The following is a 21523-nucleotide window of genomic DNA, read 5'->3' as shown; positions in this document are numbered from 1 at the left end:
TCCTCCAGGTGTTGACTCTCCTTCTAGGTTCTGTATCTATGTTGTACTCTACTGAGATTGCGTGAGTAAATTCCAGTGGATGAACCTCAGTGAGAAAGATAAGTGATATGAGGAGGGACATAACTGCATATTGAATTATTAGTAGTAAACATTTTGTCATGCAACATGAGTAAATCAATTAACTGAGAACTGTAATCAGAGTGGCAATTTGGGGCATCCTCATATCATAAAAGACTATTGCAAGTAACTCTTTGGACACACTTCACCTTACCAAAAGGAACAAAATACAGAAAAACAAAAACCACAGAAAATTATAGATCCTGTAACACATGTCCAATTAGGGCTGTATTTCTATAAATTATTTAGATTGGAATGAAAAGAACATTAAAAACGCAGGAATTTTTTTTTCCTGGGATTCATATCAGCGAGTATTCACCACTATACCTATAGTTTCTTCAAATACCTTTAATAACTAATTCTTCCTATTATCAAAACTACTGTGAATTATTTACTTCTAATTACTTTTGCCCCTTAAAATCTTCTTTAGGTTCTGCCAATTGATAGAGGAAGCTTCTATTAAAGACTCCAATGGGATGAGAAGAATTTTAATTACGGCTTAATCAGCAGCACAGCCACCAAGCATATAAATTATCATGCACATCGTGCTAAAAATATCCAGTTTTCTTTATCCCCACAACTTTATACTGACAGCACTTATGTGATAATGTTGTACCTGCCAGTCTTTAAACTTCTTTGTCTTACTGGCAAATTTCAGCATGAGCCTCTGCTAAGGCCATTAACAGCACTGGTGCTTTGTGTACTTATCCAAATATGTAAATATGGTCTACACAATAAAACGGCTCCAAATAAAAACTGGTGAAAATTATCTGACATTCCATTGGTGTGTCCCTTGTGCATATTCCTGGTTGTTTTTATTTTTATTTTTTATATTTCAGACATAGTTCTTTCCTGTTTGGTGTTCCACATGCCTAATTCCATTATGTAACATAAATCTTCAAAAAATTAATTCTTGAATATGAATGAAAAAGTATCATTCAGAACAATTGCTTCAAGCAATTGAAATTCATTTTTAAAGTTGATTTGTGTATATATGTACAATTTAATTTTTTCAAAACCCCCAAAGTTCTTGATATGTATATTCACATAATATTCCTCCTTATTTAAATAGTAAGAGTCTTGTAGGTTGAAAGCCAAGGAATCTTCAGTAATCTTTTACTGCAATCCATCAAAAAAATAGAGTTTGTTTCTCTTATCTGGCTATACCCTGGTTGTTGAATGTGAATGGGGGTGGGGATGGGGATGGGGCAGAGTATTGTTCTGTCCTCCAGTAAATGTATTGAATGTGTGTAAGGGTTGAATCCCTGGTATAGTGTTGGGAATCATTGTAATGGTGTTGGGTGTCATTAAGGGAACATCATCAGGTGACCTCCTCATAGCTAGTGTGTAATCTGGGGGGCAGGCGGTCCGAAGAACCACCTCATGTGGATGGATGGACTCACATTCATGATCCAAATCAGTGTGCTTCATTTGGAGGGACATGATCTCCTCTTCTTGTGCGTGGGTCAGATCGTTGGTCGTAGTGCGCTGAGGGCTGCATCTTCTGTGAACATCATGTCTCCTCTTATCTTTTTTGTAGTACAGGGCTGCAAAGGCAAGGATGTTCAGAAACAGCAGTGATGCTCCAACTGCAATCGTGACGCTCAGCTCTGTGGAGTAGTCCCTTTGATCCACTGAAAATGGACTCGGTTGTTGTTTGGGATCATCCTGCTTGGCAGTGGGAAATGCTGATGTGACAGGTACAGAATTCTTTCTTGTAGGTCTGAAAGTGATGTCAGTTGATGGCACTTTAGTTGTTGTCGAGGTATACTGAGAAATGTCATTGAGATTATGCAGATGAGGTACCAGCTCCAACCAGAGGTTCACCTTATTGGCTCTGTAATGTTCTTTAACTCTTGGTTTTAATCCAATATGGAGATAAAGTTGATCTTTCTGGGAATATCTGGTCCATGCTACTTCTTCAAAGCGGTTGGGTTTGGTATGGATGAATTTTGTGTCTTGAGGGACTGGTTGATTTGGGTCACTAGGGGAAAAAAAGTGCTCATGAGAACAAAGTTTTTTTATTTCTTTTTTTTTCTTATTCAAAAAAGTACTAGTTTAACATCAAATTGAAGAGGTAACTTAACAAGTTAGCAAGGCCTAGACTGTATTTTAATAACAGTTTGGGTCAATTTAGAAATACAGGTCCTATTGTAGGCAGATTAAATGGATGATAATGTAATGAGAATAAGCCTCACAATCTTGTTCTCTCTGGCCATTTAGAGATGGGCTACTATCAATCCAAAGGTTAGAGAATTCACACACATATGCATTGTGTCATAGGCAAACGAGCAAGGACAGCATGGAATAGTGGACAAAACCTGAGTTTTGGAATTAGCAGATGAGGTTGTAAGTCTTAGTACTGCTATGTATATCATAGATATACGAGTAGATATATGAGGCTAGGCTCTCATCACCTCAGTCCTTTATCTGCAAAGTGGATTAACAATACCTGACCTGGCCACCTAGAAAAAGAAGTTGGAAGGATCAAAGAGCAAACAATAGTGTAAACTGGAAAGCACTATAAAATAATATTTGTCACTACTAAATAACAAAAATAATAAGTCCTGTGTAATTAAAAATGAATTTATTTATTGAGTAATGCAACAGAGATATGTCTTTCTTTCTTTCTTTTTCCTCAGAAGTATGTCTTTCTTAATAAACTTCTAAAAGTAAGAACTAATAAAGCACAAAATAGAAGTTTGAAACAGCACAAATAGAAGTTTGAATAAAGAAACTTAATATATTAATGACATTAACCCATTAAGTTAAACCATTTGAATGTGAGGTGTGTATTATTTTTAAATGCTTATAAGGATATTTTTTATTAAATTATGGACAATTCTATTACTTAGGTACATACCCAGTTTTAGCAAAATTTGTCCAGTACGTCATTACAACTGCACTCAGCATCACATCATTTTTGGAGAAATTGCAAGGAAATAACTCTGTAGGTCCAATCATGGGGATTCCTAGTACGTAGGGAACTTCGTCTCCATGAGCTGCATCAGCCCAAGCTGGAACCTGATCTGTTTGGCAATGATGGTAAAAGGCATAGAAATATGTAGGTGAACCAAAGTTTGAGTGAAGATCTGCTGTAGCTACAGCTGGTGCCACCCACTGATGGTCTGTAAACAAAGCCAATAATGTCTTCCTTCTGGTTTCAGGGTTATGACGGTCAGCCCAGTCAGTATACATGAATTTAATGGTTTCTCTCAAAACATCTTTGCCTTCAGGATATCCGTATAAATTATCAACAAAATTGGAAACAGCAAAGTCAAAATCACTAGCTGATATACCATCATCACTATCTACTATATTTTCAACAAATTTTAGCCCTTCTCCTTGGTTAACTCCTAACATTATATCATAGTTGAGAAACTCTCCTTGCTCCATCAATATCTGAGGGTCATCTGGTATTACATCACCATCGATCACAGGTCCAAAGGCTATGTGGTATCGTGCTGGTTGAATATCTTGGTCAACAAGTTCTTTGTAAGGCTTCTTCTGTAGGCATTCCACTAACTCTACTGTATCTGAAACATTGCAACCAACTTTTGTGGCCAACATTCTAGCATATTTTGCAGGTTGGAAACTAACAGCCCAGCTGGAAAGGGCTGTTCCACTTTGAGCTATTGCTCGTTGAAAAAGTCCTATAGGGAAAAACAACAGAGTTTGAGATGACTTTTGAATAAGTTATTGTGCTAAAACAATAACATCTGATATTTTAGGCGTGTATATACAAACCCATATACAACTTAAAAAAAAGGAAGATAGAAACATTTTTGCTTAAGAGAAGGTACATAAAGACATCCCCAAGGTATAAGGAATCAAAGAGGCAAACTAAGTTTGAGGGCCAACTGCTTTAGGGATCAAGAGATCTAAATGGTTTAGTGTCTCAAAGAGGCAATAAGCAAGGAGAGATGGAGAACAGGTAAATATTAGTGGTGAAAAGTCCCAAGTATTTTTTCGCCCAACACCTGAACACCCATGTTATTATGAAAGCCAACCAGGTAGGCTTTCTCCCCCTTAACTCTTCATTAGACTTTGTATTGCTTTGTTTTGTTTTTTTTTTTTTGAGAATATTTCTTCCAATTTGGCTGTATGTATCTTCTTTCAAAATGTCTCTGTATGTTTGTTTTAATCAGATTTATTAAAAAAAAAAAATTGCTGGGAGCTCACACAACTCCTGGGGATGGGGATTTGCTAATACCCTGGGGATGGCCCAGAAGGCACACAGACAGAATATCACTTTCGACATACTCTTTCCAGCTCTTCATGTCAGACATAATATCTGAATATTCATCTTTCAGAAGAAGACATAACATTTGAAGTGTTTTCACTAGGTTAAAGAAAAAAACATCAGCAGAAGGATTCAGTGTGCATGTGTGGGGGGGTAGAGTGATTTAATTTTTCCACTGTTGAATGCACACTGCTATATTTTATCATAAAAGATGAAAAAGTCATGGTCCACTGCTTTTTACTTAATTGCATTTAAGAATTATAAATCATGGTCCCATAGGCAGTTTGATAAGGGCTACATCCCATTCAAATTTACAAATGCACTTTATCTGCTCATTAAGGTATTTTCAAATAAAATTCTTGTTTTTAAAACCTAACTTATCTATTTTCTTTAAAAATTACATTTATTATCAGTTTCCAAAAATAGCTTCGCAGTTCAGTTATTTAAACACATGTTCAATTATTCATATGTGTTAATGAGATAAGAATTCTTTTCACAAAGGTGCTAAAGCAGTGTCTGAATTAGAAGCAAAGTTTTAGATTTTTCTCCAAAAATGCACATGTATTCAAAATGCCTATAATGTGTTCTTAGATAATTCTAAAAATATTCAAAAAGTCAAACAGTACCAATTTAAATTTGTTTTGGTTTCTGACATCTTTATGAACATATTTTTAGTTTGCCAGAACAAAGTATGCCAGAGCGAATGATATAAATGCAGATAATTTTTAAAACTTACATAGGCTATGTGTTAACATCTGTTCAGAAAAATATTTTACTAATTAAAAACTTTACAACTAAAATATACCTGGTGATTATTTCACATTTTAAGGGCTCAATGAGATTAACTAAATATACCAAAAAAGATTTGGGAGAAATACATATACATCATAGTCTGAAATATGCCATCTAGATAGTATTGGAAAAACCAAACATTTTATCATTAATGAAAATGCTTTTATGTATATATAAGCTGTGGTTGACTCTTGATAGATACAAATTTGAGCATTGCTGTAGCCTTGGGGAGTTTACAGACTTCAAATCAATGTCTGCACTGGAGACAGAATTAGTTTGATGATTTTAAGATATCTCCTGAGCATCTCCTGGTAAAAATCATGCACCCTTTTTGTAGAGATAGGCTTAGGACTAAATCAAATACAAGTCCGTTTATCTGGCTCTGCATGGACAGTCTTCCTTGAAGAGTGTGATGGAATATTATATTTTCAACTATCGGCATAGCCATTGACCACTGTTTATCAAATCATCAACTGATGAATAGCAATGCTGGTCTATGAACTAATTGGTTTGTCTCTTTATCAAATGTTAGTTTTATACTAGGTGACTAGCTTTGGTGCCCATTTTTGCTCTACATTTAGAAAAAATTTTAGAATAAATAGGAAGAAATTACATTTGAGATCAAATGACCCTAAGAAGTCTGAACAGATTGTCTAACGTTAACCTACATAAATATTGGCATTAGTATAGTCCTCAGCTAGAACAGTCTAATCTCTTCAATGAAAAAAAAATAACAACAAAATCTGTTACTTCAAAATAAGTCACTTCATTATAGACCAAAATCCCTATATACTTGGAAATGTTCTCATATGTGTTATTTTGTCATCTCAAGTCAGAATTCTACTAACATAAAGAGATATTACATAAACTATATCTATAAATTAAGTCTATGAAAATATATGATTCTCTGAATATATATAGTCATTTAATGATAGGCTGTTCTTTTGAAATTCTGCATCAATATATCCTTTGATACTGAAAACAAATACTCTATGTCTGATGCTCTATATCATAAAGCTCAGTCTTACAATTCAAGATGCTTCATGAATTATACTTGACAGTATATACTTCCTTAATATATATAAAATGACAATAAAAGAAGCAGAAAACACAAAATGGTCTGTATTGATGTGTATTCTCTGTCTTCCTATCTATTATATATAATGGAGAAAAAGTATTTGCTTTTGCAGGCTTTTCCAATAAAACCTTTCTGTTCATGTGGATATTTCAAGTTAATAATGCAATTAGAATGAGTGAATTAAACTCATGGTAAAATGGAAATTCATGAAAAAACAACATGATGAGCCTTGGGCAGGCACTTTGGAAAAAGGGTGTCAAGGCTAGAAAATGGAGTCAAGAAAAATGCTTCATGGGTTTAAGCGGCCTCAGTGCTCCAGGCTGCTTTGCCATACTTTACAGGGAAAAAAAAATATAAACACTTTTCAAGTTGAAAATAGAAAAAGCACAAATTCAAACCTAATACTCCTTTTAATGAAAAGCTCTACTAGTGACCTTGATGCTTTGACAATTTTGGATCGTGCATGCAAAATAATCAAACATCCAATCTCTACTCAGACAAGTGAAAATCTTGTTTCCAGACAAACCAGCTTAGGATGGCTTCCTTATCTTCCTACTGGTGAAAGGTTTTAAATGCCTATTGTCTTGAAAATAGATAATACACAATCCTTGCATTAAAAAAACAAACAAACCTGTCTTTGATTTTTGATTACTGAATAAACAGAGATGACAGAGCTATGAACATCTTTGATTTTCCCAAAAATCACCTTTTAGAGGAAAGAAAAGTAACTGTAATGCTAACTATTCTGAAGTGCGCTTGAAAGGGCATCCTTACCAAGCTCCACAGGAGACAAAGAAAAGAGTTTGACAAAAATTTAAACATGCATAGAAAAGCTGAAGAAACAAAATTTTAAACAGTTATTGAGCTCAACCTAATACTCAGTTTCAACAGAGAAATATGTACAAAGCATCACATACTACTGATGGTGGTGGCATGCAGACACCAAAATTGTCAAAATTTGCAACCTGCATAATACCTTTGGTTGAATTGCTCCAACGGTTACCTTCAGAATAATGGGATAAAGTCAGCAGATTGACACATGAACCCCCAGCGCCAGATCCAAAAACAGTGATTCTTAAGGGGTCACCGCCAAAGAATCCAATGTTCTCACTAGTCCATCTTAAAGCCTGTATGAGGTCAAGGAGTCCATAGTTTCCTTTTGCAGCCTGATCTCCTGTGCTTAAGAAACCTGGAAGATCGAAATAAAAAGGTACCTTAGAACACTGTTTTGAGTTGACATGGATCAAATAGACATTCAATATAAATACAATTAAATCTTGAATTCATCATGGTGAGTACAGTACAAATTCTTTAGTAAAAAATTATCTCCCACTAGAATCAAAGAATATACTTTAGGAAGAATAGTAGACACTGAAACCTGAAAAGTGACATTTATCTTCCCCAAGTTACCCAGGTAATAGGTAACAAGGGGCAGATAAAGAGAATGAAAACATTCTGAAAATCCTCAAGGGAGACATTTTATAGGCCAAGTTACTTTGTGGAGATATTTGAGTCAGTATCATGGGGCATATGAGAATGTGCTTTTGCATAAAACACTGTGTCAGCCCTAAAGTTGTGCATGGTCTAACATGGTTGGAATTTAATGAATGTGTGGTACAGTGGCAGGATGTGAGAGTGAAGAACAGGGGTATTTTTCTAAGACTTGTGCATAAAATTATATGCAACTCTTTGCATGTAGATGCATATATGCATTTTTGTCATTGATGGTCCATGCTTAGGAAAGAATCACTGTGTTAGGGGGCCTGGGTGGCTCAGTCGGTTAAGTGTCTGACTCTTGATTTCGATTTAGGTCATGATCTCAGCATCACTAAGATTCAGCCCCGTGCTGGGCTCTATGATGAACATAGAGCCTACTTAAGATTCTCTCTTTCCCTCTCTCTCTACTTCTCCCCTACTCACGTTCACTCTCTCTCTCTCAAAATAAACTAAAATATAATATTTTAAAAATAAGGAATCAATGTGTTAGAGGTAATTTGGGAACACATTTGGAATACCTTAAATGCTAAATTGAACATATTTGCTCAATTAAAAAACAACACAGAATAACTGGAGGTTTTTAAAAAGTTCAGACTCATATATCTAGAATGTTTAAAACTCTGCTTAACAGTAAATCTGATAATCAAGAGGAATATATATTGCATAATACAAAGAAAGGAGGTAGAAGAAAGGTTATAGGAACAGAACTGACAGACTGGCAAAGGCAATTGAAAACAGGGGATAGAAAAAATATTGTAACTGTAATAGCTGGCTGAGTGACTTTATATATGAAAGTTTTAGAGAGGAGCAAAGATACTACTTTAATACTTTAAACATATTCACTCATTTCACTGACTTAATAGCTTTTATATTATGTTTATTATAACTTGTAAAACAAATATCTACTCTCTAATATATATCCACATTTGCTATAGATGAAAAAGTATAAAGTAATTCATAAAAGATTCCATTTTATACATTATTCACATATTGTGTAGAAAATATTTAGAGATATATTACACATAAACTGATTATATTTAGGGATATAATTTCCAATCTCACCAAGTGTATAGAACTAATTTTTTTTAATTAGATATATTCTCTTATTGCAGACCCATTAGAGAAACTCAACATAAAAAGAGTAAAAATTACTTCAATGTGAAATATACCTTTATTTTATAACTAAGCCAGGAAGTGAGTTATATTTGTGAAAACCATACTGTGGTAACAGTACCTGGCAGTTAGGTAAATAAATCTATACCCCAAATGAATATAGGAACGGGAAATTCTTAGGATCATGGTAGAAAGCAATAGAGGAAGACAAATCTTTTTGAATAATTTTGCAAAAAAATATATGAGGTAATAAGTTGATTAGTCATTCTTCTTTTACAAGACCAAAAATTTTAAGAAACAAAAACACAATCTCTAGTCCATTAAGCGTGTGCTTGTGTGCATGTGCGTGTGTGTGTTTGTGTGTGTGTGTGACCCCAAAACCAATCATACAGAGGTTAAGTTTTAAAAAATAAGATTCAAATAAATATATCTTTTTGGACGTACTCATTACTTTTTTTTTTATTAAATATACATAACAGTTTAAGAAAATCTTCACATTATCTTCTTACATAAAAACACTTTTGAATACTCAAGTTCATATAAATGAGAGCATATTAAAACATAAAGCAAAAACATGGGAAAGAACTCCTTTAACTTTATTTGCTATTAAGTGAATTTTGGTGTAAAACAGAACCTTTAGTTTAAGTTCCTGAAGGGATCCGTTACAATTTTTTTGTTCTATAAACATGGACTGATAGTATGAACTCTGAACACAACCTTATGAAAGGATTACTGTACATTAGATACAAGTGACTCTGTACATTAGATAGAAGTGGATAAAGGAGGTATGTGTGCGTGTGTGTGTGTGTGTGTGTGTGTGTGTAGGAGAGAGAATAAATGAGAGAATGAGAGCACACTCTAGGTAGTTTATTACCTATAATTTATATTCAGGTAGAAATTTGATTTCTGAATATAGCTTATGCCACTCGGCACAAACCCCAGGATTGGTATTTAATTCCTCTTTAAGTAATATTGAATAATTCTAGTATTATCCAAATAAATCTCTATGTTCATACAAAATTGACTTCCTAATAAGATAATCATAACTCAATATGTAGCAAGTAGAGAACCATAGTAATAAGATTATTATCTCTAAGTTAACTAAAAAATATGGCCTCTATAATTTCAGTTTTAGTAGCACTAATTTAACGACTCTGGTAGGTTGGTCAAATAATTTTGTGTTTATATCATAATACTTGTAAAAGCATGTCATTTGTCCGAAAAGCAAGCTCTAATTTATATATGATTTAGTGAAATCTTGTAGCATCATCAAGAAAAAAAAAATTAAACAAAATCAATTCAATTCCAAAGTTGTACTGTTATGTCATAGCATAGAAAATGGAGTAAATCATCAGGTAAAAGATTTTGGTCCTAGGCTTGGAATGTGTAAGCTACTCTGTCAAACTTCATTTTTACCTTTCATTACTGAATTTCTTTCACTATTAATTTTTATTTCATGTGTATGCTGTAGTTTATCTATCTATCTATCATCTATCTATCATCTATCTATCTATCTATCTATCATCTTCTAACTGGAAGCAGTTCATTAGCATGAATTGAGAGAGCCACTATAGTTTTATGTTAGGAAAAAATAATCGATATCTACTGCCTTTATTAAGGTCAGTCAGACAATCAAATCATATCTCTTTAGGCCCGATAAAATAATACTACATGCTTGTATTAATTTTTGGATTTCCAATCCTATATTCAAACAAGAGTCTGTGGCTCAGCCAAAGGCAATAAATAAAGAAAATTAAGTAAATCGCTGCCTCAAAAGAGACACAGTTTGCTAATTACCCAAGTGATGTGCATTGGCAGCATTCTTTATACGTTGCTATCCAGTGAAGTGTCATTTAAAGTTCTTTTCAAAATTGACTTAGCTGCTGTGTCCTTAACAGCAGAATAATTTCAGATAGCCCTACCTGGAATTTTATATTGGACTGTTCAACTACAGGCCAGCCATGGCAGAACTCACTTTTGTAAAGATCCTAAAGTATTCCTTACCTTCATGATTACTTTGAAGGTTTTTCCCTTAATGTCACTTACGTCATTCTGTATAGTCATTCAATTTATCCAGCCTTTCCTGGCCTTCAATTGTAAGCTCCTGGAATGTATGACTAATTGTTGTCCTAACACAATTACACATTATTTTTGTAAGATAGAACAATAATGAGTATCAGCTCTTCTCCTTTTTTGGGAGGATAGCAACAGAATTCTCCAGAAAACATTATTCAACTATTTATTTGACTCGTGAGTATAAAAACTGAAAACATTATTACCTTTAAAATTAAGGTAAACTTTCAAAATTCATAATTACAAGTATGCCAAGAATTATTTCAGTGGCTCATGTACACACTATAATTCTCATTCGACTGTGTTCAAATAGAATTTATTTAATGCCATTTTTCCCACCTAAAAATTCCCTATTAAAAAAAACCCTCCAATCACTGTTTTCACTACCTGGACTACTAATTTTACTGATCTGATTAAATTTACCAAGCAGGTTTTGATGTTTACCTTATCTGGCAACTACGATTATTTTCAGGTGTTAGAAACCAAGCAAACTGAACATGGGCTCACAGAACCTTGGAATGGAAAAATCAGATCAGGCATAAAAGAAATTGGCAAGGAAGAAATAAATAAAAGTGGATAATCACTGTAACCAGGTAACCAAGTATTGGTTTGGGCTACTGGTGACCACCAAATTCAGACAGGCAGACCCGAGGGAGTATGAGAGAAGCTACGTTAAGCTGTCTGGCAACAGCCCTACAGCTTATTGGTTGAGCCAATCTATTTTCAGGTACCTTACAGTATAACTGTATAGACAACATGTTTAGAATGTAAAACAAAAGGAAAGCAGGGTGCTTCTCATTAAAAAAAAAGATCTAAACGTACCCAAGGAGGACACTGAGACTAGGAAAAATGCAAGCTGTTTACATTTGAGATTACATCTAGATTTTCAGAAATTAAGATGTCAGTGATTCTAGGGGCGCCTAGGTGGCTCAGTTGGTTAAGTGTCCAACTGTGGATCAGGTCATGATCTCATGGTTTGTGGGTTCGAGCTCTGGGTCAGGCTCTGCGCTGACAGCTCAGAGCCTGGAGCCTGCTTCAGATTCTGTGTCTCCCTTTCTTTCTGCCCCTCTCTTGCTTGTGCTCTCTTTGTTTATAAATCTAAAATTTATATAAATAAAAAAACTTAAAAAATAAGATGTCAGTGATTCTATACTGTAGGTATGCTTTCTTTTTTGGGGATAGAAGGGCAAATCTGAATGTCTATGCTTATAGTGTTCGATATATGAAAGTGTTAAATATATATACTTATATATATTTAAGAGTCCTTACTATGTGTTCGTGCTATAAAAAAGTAAGAAAGAAATCTCTGTTTATCAATGCTGTTGCCTGGATACAGATGGTTATGGTTGGTCTTTGAGTCAAATTGATAAGAACTTCAAAATAGAGGCCATACTGAGCATTAAAGAGTCTGCCTTGAAGCTATGAAACTTTGAATGATAGTGAGGAATCCTTCTAGGGATTTGGGAATATAGATCAGAAAAATAACTCATTAAGGATTTTGCATCTTAAGCATAAAAGGATTGAAAACTGTGGGATTAATATCTGAAAAACTAAAAATCCGACTGAAAATCCTATGTGCGAACTCTCCCTGTCTTCTTAGTTGCCAAATCCAGTCTGATCTTCGTCTGTACTCTCTCTCTATTTCTTGCTTTCAACTCCTGTTCCTGACTTTTTCTAGGTGCCCTTCTTTTTATTCTTAGACTCATGAAATCCTTTTAGCTAGTCAATCTCCAAACTTTCAGCACACAAGTCCACCTTCCATTCTGTCATCAGACTCACTTTTGAGAGTGAAAATATTTTGAAAATATTCTGTTCTAGTGGTGGACATTGCTATGTTATAGTTTAAAATAAAACCCCTCTGTTAACACATACTAGATAGTCATCCCTCATTTCTCTTTGAGCAAGATTGTTTAAAATATGATGGTTTAAATTTCCCAAATTGGACAATTTGGGGTCTGTGTAGGGAAAAAGAACACACATAATATCATTAATTAGTCATCACCTCTAGCTAACTTCCCTGCTAATGTGCTTTTTGAGAGCTATTGTCTAAATTTTTCTTAGAAAGGAACAAAAGACAGAGTCAAAATAATTTCCTTTTTGTATGTATGTATCCTCCAAAAAAACTGGCTCTGAAATGAGTGATATCTTAATATCAAATAACTTGGTGATATTCCAAAACTTTATATTTTCGTACATTTATTATCTATCATCTATCTATCATCTATCTATCTATCTATCTATCTATCTATCTATCTATCTATCTATCTATCTATCTATCATCCTCATCTTCTGTCATCTACCTATTTTTTTATTGTGAGGTAATTTGCTTTTTAATGGCTCATCTTTGGGAAAAGTAAACTGAATTACTGGCCACATCTCTTGATTGCTGACAGCTGACATGGAAAAGGTGAAGGTGACTGCCAGCAGATGCCTGGAAAGAAGACACCTGTAGATGTCTCTGTATTTTTCAATCTTCAAATTTCCCATATGTTTACCATCTTCAAGGTAAACAGGTGAAATTGATCCTTCTATATAGTCACTGGTATTATAGTCACTGGTAACACTTGTGACTCTTTCTCCATAGACAGTAATGGAGAAACAAAGGCCCTGGTTTGCTTAGCTCTGAACTGTGTACACTATTCCTATTTCAAGAATGGCCCAAGATACTAGAAAAAAGTAACAGCCCTTGATCCCACACCATCACCTCTATTCTTCATTCCAACCTGAGGCTGTTAATGTTCACAATTCTTGGTCTGCATGTCAAGAAATGCTTATGCAACATTCCTTGAGTAAGGCTATTGTGTACTTCTGGCTATTTGAATCTGCACAACAGACCTGGTATCAAAACTGATAAAGTTTCCTTGCTTTCTGAATAACCACTCTCACAAACAAGTGAAAAAGCACTCTCCCTTCTAAAAAAGCTATTTAGAGGAAAGAAATCACATTATTAATTTCTAATTGTTCTGATTATGCAGGAATGTGTCTAATGATTTAAAGTGATAATTTGCTTCAAAGCAGGACATCCAGGGAGCCACAATGGCTGCTGTATAAGAAAAAATCTTCAGGAACTATATATATATATATATAGTTCAGAACTATATAGCTTCAGGAACAGTAAAGACTATAAAAATATTGCAAATATCTGTCTAATGCACATCTTGGTCTGTGTGTGTGTGTGTGTGTGTGTGTATTTTGTAATTTATCATTTGTATTTATAATTTGTTCATCTTTTTTATTTTCTCTGAGCTGGGTGCTCCACTGTACCTGCCCCGAATGGCCATTCTGTACATGTTTTCTGAATAAAGGTAGGCATTAACATGTTATAATTCTGTTACAACATGGAGACCAACAATTAAATTCTTTCCAAACAATTCTTTCCAAACAGAAGACGTCTATGTGTCTTTTCTGATGGCAGCAATGAAGGGGAATTTAGGAGCCTCTGAGACCTGAGAGGGAAAGAGGAATGTTGTGTTCTTCAGTCCCACACAAGCTGACCCCTGAGAAAGACACAATTAATTGAATAAAAAAAAAAAAAGAAAGAAGAGTAGGAGATAAGGTCTGGGTAATGAATAAATGTCTGGTAATGAATAAGCTTAACTAACTTAAGAAAACTAATTTCAAAGAATATTGACAAAACTAGATTGTTTTATGTATTTTGTTTTTACCATAGCAGGAGTTTTTGAGAAGATAATGTTGTCCTAAGGGATAACTAGTAAAATCTGATAGTTTTTAATGCTGCTTTCATTATATTCTTCTCTACTAAAAGCTACCCTGACTAATTTAGTGATTTTAAAACTTTTTATTTTTGAAAACTTTCAATATTATCAAAATATTTCAAAAATAGTACAAAAATTTACCATGTACTCTTCACCCAGATGTCCCACATATTATCATCTTCCTTCCTTCCTTCCTTCCTTCCTTCCTTCCCAACCTCCCTCCTTCCCTTCCTTCCTTCCTTTCTACCGCTACTTCTCACTCCCCCACACCCCATCAAATCTAGAATCACATGTTGAATTTAGTTTTCTACTTAGTCTCCTTAATTTTGAGCAATTTGTTTCTCTTTCTTTGTCTTTTTTTTAGCCTTGATATTTTTAAAGAATGCAGATCAGTTATTATGTAGAATGTTCCTCAATTAAGATTTATCTGATATTTCTTTGTGATTATATTTCTTCAGGTTATCAATTTTTGACAGAGGACCATAGAAGTAATGTTGTGTTGCAGAAGAAGGAAACTAGATCATTTTCTCACACCATACACAAAGATAAACTCAAAATGGATAAAGGACCTGAACATGAGACAGGAAACTATCAAAATTCTAGAGGAGAAACAACCTCCTTGACCTCTACCGCAGCAATTTCTTACTTGATACATCCCCAAAGGCAAGGGAAGCAAGAGCAAAAATAAACTATTGGGACCTCATCAAGATTAAAAGCTTCTGCACGGCAAAGGAAACAATCCATAAAACTAATAGGCAACCAACGGAATGGGAAAAGAGTTGCAAATGACATATCAGATAAAGGGTTAATATCCAAAATCTATAAGGAACTCACCAAACTCCACACCCAAAAAACAACCCAGTGAAGAAATGGGCAGAAGATATAAACAGACACTTCTCCAAAGAGGACATCCAGATGGCCAACACACACACATGAAATGATGCTCAGCATCCCTCCTCATCAGGGAAATACAAATCAAAACCACACTGAGATATCACCTCATGCCAGTCAGAGTGGCTAAAATGAGCAAATCAGAGAACTCTAGATGCTGGCGAGGATGTGGAGAAACGGGCACCCTCCTACATTGTTGGTGGGAATGTAAACTGGTACAGCCCCTCTGGAAAACAGTGTGGAGGTTCCTCAGGAAACTAACAATAGAACTCCCCTATGACCCAGCAATAGCACTGCTAGGAATTTACCCAAGGGATATAGGAATGCTGATGCATTGGAGCACATGTACCCCAATGTTCATAGCAGCACTGTCAACAATAGCCAAATCATGGAAAGAGCCTAAGTGTCCATCAATGGATGAATGGATCAAGAAGATGTGGTTTGTCTATACGATGGAATACTACATGGCAATGAGAAAGAATGAAATCTGGCCATGTGTAGCAACATGGATGGACCTTGAGGGTGTTATGCTGAGCAAAATAAGTCAGGCAGAAAAGGACAAATATCATATGTTTGCACGTATAGGAGGATTAGGAGGAACTTAACCGAGGACCATGGGGGAGAAGAAGGGAGGAAATGGTGGGGGAAAGGGAGAGAGGCAAACCATGACAGACTCTTGAATGCTGAGAACAAACTAAGGACTGATGGGTGTGTGTGTGGGGGGGGAGATGGGCATAGGGGAGGGCACTTGTGGGGATGAGCACTGGGTGTTATATGGAAACCAACTTGACAATAAGCTATTTGTAAAAAAAAAAAAAAGAAGAAGAAGTAATGTTGTGTTTATCTTGGTTCATCAAAATAGCAGGCATGCCATGTTAATTTGTCTCATGACCACTTACTTGGTCAAGTGGTAGTTTTTCATGTTTTTCCATATTAATTTACATTTTTTCCCTTCACAGATAATAAATATAAGATAGGCAGATTATATTGATACTATGTAAATTTCCTGCTTCTCATCACACTGTCATCCACTTACTGGCATCTGTTTATGATTATTATTTGAAACAAATATTAATTTCATCATTTATTTTACTATTAGTTGGAATTGGCGGCAAGAAAAAGATATCCTTTCTCCCCAATTTGTTTTCATTCATTTATTTGTATTGTTATGGACTCATGGGTTTTTATTTTATTCCAGGGATTTTAATCTTTTCTCATAATTTGTTTTGATATTTAAATTGTCCCTTATTTGGCCAGTAGGATTCCCTCTAAGTTGGCCCCCATGTCGTTTTGACATGTCTCTATCATCTTTGAGCACATGCTCACTTCTCCTTTCACCATAAAAATAGCATTTTTGCAAGAAACCTCTAACTACTCTTGGGGTTTTGGACTTCCCTTTGGATAAAATTTGAATAGACATTTTACATGTAAAGCAATTAAATTTTTTTAGTAATTGCAAAATTAATTAAATCTATAAAGTAATTAAGTAAAAGTTAATTAAATTTTGAAAATCATTTACAAAATTTACAACAATATTTAGTATTACAAAAAAAGCAGAAACTGAAGCTTGTTCTTGAATTTTGGAGTATAAGGATATCTCATTTGTGAAAAAGTGTCATACAATGAGATTGAAACCACTACTCCGGAACAACACTAAATAATGTCACCAGCACCACGTATGAAATACCAGCACACACACACACACACACACACACACACACAAACACACAGCTACATTCCTGAGAAAAAACAATGGCAGTAACAAATATGACTCAACCCAGCTAAAAATATTTTAATGCTTCAAAATATATAGACTATGGAAAGAACATAGTAATATGAGTTACCTATAGTGAAAATCTACAATATAAAGTAGTGAAAGCTACAAAATGAAGAAGATTACACTCAACTAACTACTTCCCAATACTCAGATCTCTAATAAAACTTGAATGATAATCCAAATTTCTCACTCTCCCAAATTTTAAATTATAAAGATTGTTTTATTTTTTAAACCAACTTTTCCTAGGAAGTTTCAATTAGTGATTCTTAAAAGGCAAGTTTGTGAACCCTAGATTAGGGCCATATGGTATGCCTTTCAGAGCAGCTGCTGAGTGTACATAAAGGCACTAGAATGGACCCAAAATATCCTGAGGCAAACCAATTTCAGAGACCAATGTAGCAGCACCAGCAGCTAGCCTTGGGTAATCTCATTTACTAATGCCGAAGGGATATATGATAGGTGTTACTTAGATGTTAACAATAAATCCACCTAATATTGAAAATTGGAATAACTTTTGGGTTTGTACTTGAGCATAAGTAACATGCTGATATTGGCCCCTGAAATCCATCAGAAGTATTGTCTGAAGCCCCGAATCTATTGCTGTGTTAATCTGTGAAAGCTCACCAAGGAGAAAATTACTCATGTAGCTTGGCCTTCAGCTGGAGGAATTTTTCAAAAGTTTTCCTAGACCAGCAATTCCTATAGTAGCTAATATGGATCTTCAGCTCAGAGGGTCATGGAATGCTGTTCAATAGTGAAGGAAATATTGAAACAAGTAGAAGGTCAATTTAGAAGAAGCAGTGATCTGAATCTCCCCCAGGGTGCCCTCACATTAAGCTTGGATTTGTAATTGAAAATAAATCTTTCATGTCTGGGTGACAAGTCTGAGGTCCTGTCCTGGGTACAGTTTTCACTAAGCATTATATTCTCCAGCTTGAAGTCACTGTCCTTTTCAGCTGATTTGACCTGCAATGCCACAGTAGGATGTTGGCTGCCAAGTGATTAGCTATTCAAGAAAAAAGTGAAACTAATCTCTGTATTAATATACATGAGGTGAAATGAGAAAGAATTTGAGACTCGAAGGCACGGAGACTGATGTTACAAGCTGTGCAGTGAGGCATACTCCCCCAGATCCAGTAGCAGAATCAAACCCCACAGAGGAAGGGTGACATTTGGCAGAGGTGGTGCAAGAGACAGCTGCCGTGGGTTGAAGTGACAGCTTGATTTTCTAGCACTTTAATGGAAAGAGTTACTCCTTTTCAGAATAAAAAGAGCATCCTGTCATTATGGCACTTAGTAAAATGCATACAAGTGCAGAATTCAATTTTTTCCTTTACATTGAGGATTGGAGAGGTGCTATACTGAAGAGAAGCTATGATTTATTTTTAAATTTGCTGACCTACCAAGCATTTCCACATCACTTTGTGGCTACTGAGGAACCTTTATATAAACACTTTTCCCTCTGTTAGAAATATTCCTTCTTTCTCTTAGAGAATCTAATAACCATAGAGATCAATTAATAGCACATATTTGAATCTTTTAATGAAAAACAGCTGATAAATTCACATTTGGTGGGCACCTTCTCCTCCAGGCATTCTGCTAGTTATTCAATATACATCATGTCCTCTGTCCTTCAGAAAGTTAGGTTTCATTTGAATGTTTCTTGAATGTATTCCCTGTGGACTCTACCTGTCTTAAAGGTAAAGAATGTGGGGAATTCCGACCAAAAATATGAGGGCTGGAAGGAACATTAGTAACTAGTGCAACCACATATTTTATAGATGAGAAAATTGAGGATCAGAGAGTGAATATAAATTTTCTGGTGTCACACAGCAAGGTAGGACCCCAGGTTTCCTGTTTTCTAAGCCCAGTGCTTGCAAAGTAAGGAAATTGTTGTGGACTTCTTAAGCAATGCATTACATTGTATATGTTCCCTCTTGTTTTTGCTTTACTAAGCAACTATTTCGGTGCTTTATATTATAAGACTATGATGACAAAAGTTCAGTATAGGAAACTCTCTACTCTATTGACTTTTTCTCCAGACTACCTTTCATCCACCCTTAACTATCTAGACAAGCAAGGGTACTATCCCATGCAAAAATTAGATCTCCCCCAACAAAAAAATGATTATGTGAGTCTTATTCTATATACCTTATTAATTTTTCTTGTAGTTAAAAATGCTAATTTTTATTTACAAATTACCTTTGTATTTCCAAAGTAAGGTAAAAACTGGATTTTAAAATGTGAGGCAATAGGGGTCCCTGGATGGCTCAGTCGGTTAAGATTCTGACTTCCAGGGCACCTGGGTGGCTCACTCCGTTAAGCGTCTGACTTCGGCTCAGGTCACGATCTCACGGTTCTTGGGTTCGAGCCCCGTGTTGGGCTCTCTGTGCTGACAGCTAGCTCAGAGCCTGGAGCCTGCTTCTGATTCTGTGTCTCAATCTCTCTCTGACCGTTCCCTGCTCATGCTGTCTCTCTCTCTCTCTCTCAGAAATAAATAGAACATTAAAAAAAAAAAGATTTTGACTTTGGTTCACGTCATGGTCTCAGGGTTTGTGGGTTTGAGCCCTGTACTGGCCTCTGTGCTGACTGCTTAGGGCCTGGAGCCTCCTTTGGATTTTGTGTCTTCCTCTCTCTCTCTCTCTGCCCCTTCCCATTCACTTTTTCTCTCTCAAAAATAAATAAACATTAAAAAAATAAATAAAATTAGAAAAAAACAAAATGTGAGCAATAAAATCCTTAATCATACTTTTAAGGTTCTGTCTACCTTGGGGAAAAATGTTCTCTTCTAAACTAATTTTATTATTCTCTTTGCTAGGAAATTCTTTTCAGAGCTGAAATATCTATGTAGCTTAAGCCAGTTTCCTTTTGTTCTGTGCTCAGAGAAGATGGAAAACATCTGGCAGGTTCTTTTGGCAGGATATTCAAGGAAAATCTTTACTCTTCAGGCAAAATAATCCAATTCCTTTTTGTCTACATTGTGTGGAACTCTTCTCCAACTCTTATATAAAGAGATAAATTGCATAATGGAGATGGATATTTGTTGATCAGAGCCAACTTATAGTAGTTTAATTTGCAATTTCTTTGAATAAAGTTAATTATAACAAAAGCAATGTTAATAAATTCTACAGAAAATAATTTGCTCTTTAGGTTTTTCATTCATTAGCCATGCCAACAGAAACATTATGCAGCATGTTAAGAATTTTTGTTTGAGCTTATCTAAGAGGAAAGGCTGGCTGGTAGCCTGCATTTGACCAGCTTTTACCAGGTGCTGTAGGGTTGCCTATAAGCAACTTCATGGTGAGGAAATAATCACCGCACAAAGGTGCCTTGTGAGTTAGTGGCACCTGGCCCAGGTTCACCACAAGCTTCCGTCAGTCGCTCAGCATTGTATTTGTATAGGGTTAGACTCTTTTCCTAGACGCAGAGAGAAGGCCATTCCTCCCTTCTCACGAAGACAAAATAAGAATAATATATTGTACACTGCAAATCGGTCCAACATTAATGAATATCATTCAAAAAGTTTTCATTTCTTAGTAACCACTTCTGTGAATATTTTAGAGTTGTACAATTGGAGGATTTCTATTTTGTTTATAGCTTCCTTTTTTTTTTTTAAAATGGAGTTAGTGGATTTTGCTAGCATCTAAGATGAAAAATTCCACAGAAGTACACTTGGTAGGCTGACTCTAAGTTTGGCAATGGAGCAAAGCTTGATTTCCTACTAAGATGAGCTAGTATAATCACACTGTACTCAGTGGAGAAACAGAAAAGCTCTTTCCTTATTAAAACAGCGTGTCAGATTCTGCCCAGAGAAACCTTGCTCACAGGAACAAGTAAGGCTCTGAGGGTAGAAGGGGTGATCAATATTTGATTATCCTAGGTCACAGCTGTTCTTATCCTGAGCTGGGCCATAGTTCTTAAATTATTTACGATCAGAAGTAAGGAATGTTAACTTCTCAAACTCAGCTTGGAGGCCTAGCACCAAGTCTGCCCCACTAATATGACCTCCTTCCTCCTCTCTTTCTTTCTGCCTCTTTGATTCTGCCAGGCAGACTTTTATTCCTTTCTTTCCCAGAGTTCTTCCTCCAGGCTTTCAGTTATGCCAGTATCCTTCCGCTTGTTTCTCCTTTGCCGTTTTAAAGTTTCCTTGCAACAGATTCTCACTCCTCAAGCGATCATTTTTTTTCTTTACAATCTTTTCCCCTGAATACACAGAAATCCCTTAT

General features: G+C 35.3%; 1 protein-coding gene across 2 annotated transcripts in view; it reads right to left on the bottom strand.

The window, feature by feature from the left end:
* Positions 1 to 1119: 1119 nt before the first annotated feature.
* LOC144222098 (neuroligin-1) overlaps positions 1120 to 21523 on the bottom strand; it is a 654622-nt gene continuing 634218 nt past the window's right edge. For both annotated transcript variants that reach the window (XM_077752626.1, XM_077752634.1), the window contains 3 exons: positions 7234 to 7419; positions 2981 to 3770; positions 1120 to 2101 (listed from right to left, as the gene is read on the bottom strand). In XM_077752626.1, coding sequence (XP_077608752.1) covers positions 1279 to 2101; positions 2981 to 3770; positions 7234 to 7419 — 1799 coding nt within the window. In that variant the 3' untranslated portion in view covers positions 1120 to 1278. The remainder of the gene's footprint in view (positions 2102 to 2980; positions 3771 to 7233; positions 7420 to 21523) is intronic.

This window comes from Crocuta crocuta, unplaced genomic scaffold, assembly GCF_008692635.1.
Source record: "Crocuta crocuta isolate KB4526 unplaced genomic scaffold, BGI_CrCroc_1.0 scaffold716, whole genome shotgun sequence".
Lineage (NCBI taxonomy): Eukaryota > Metazoa > Chordata > Mammalia > Carnivora > Hyaenidae > Crocuta > Crocuta crocuta.
This window is presented reverse-complemented; position numbering and strand designations above follow the sequence as displayed.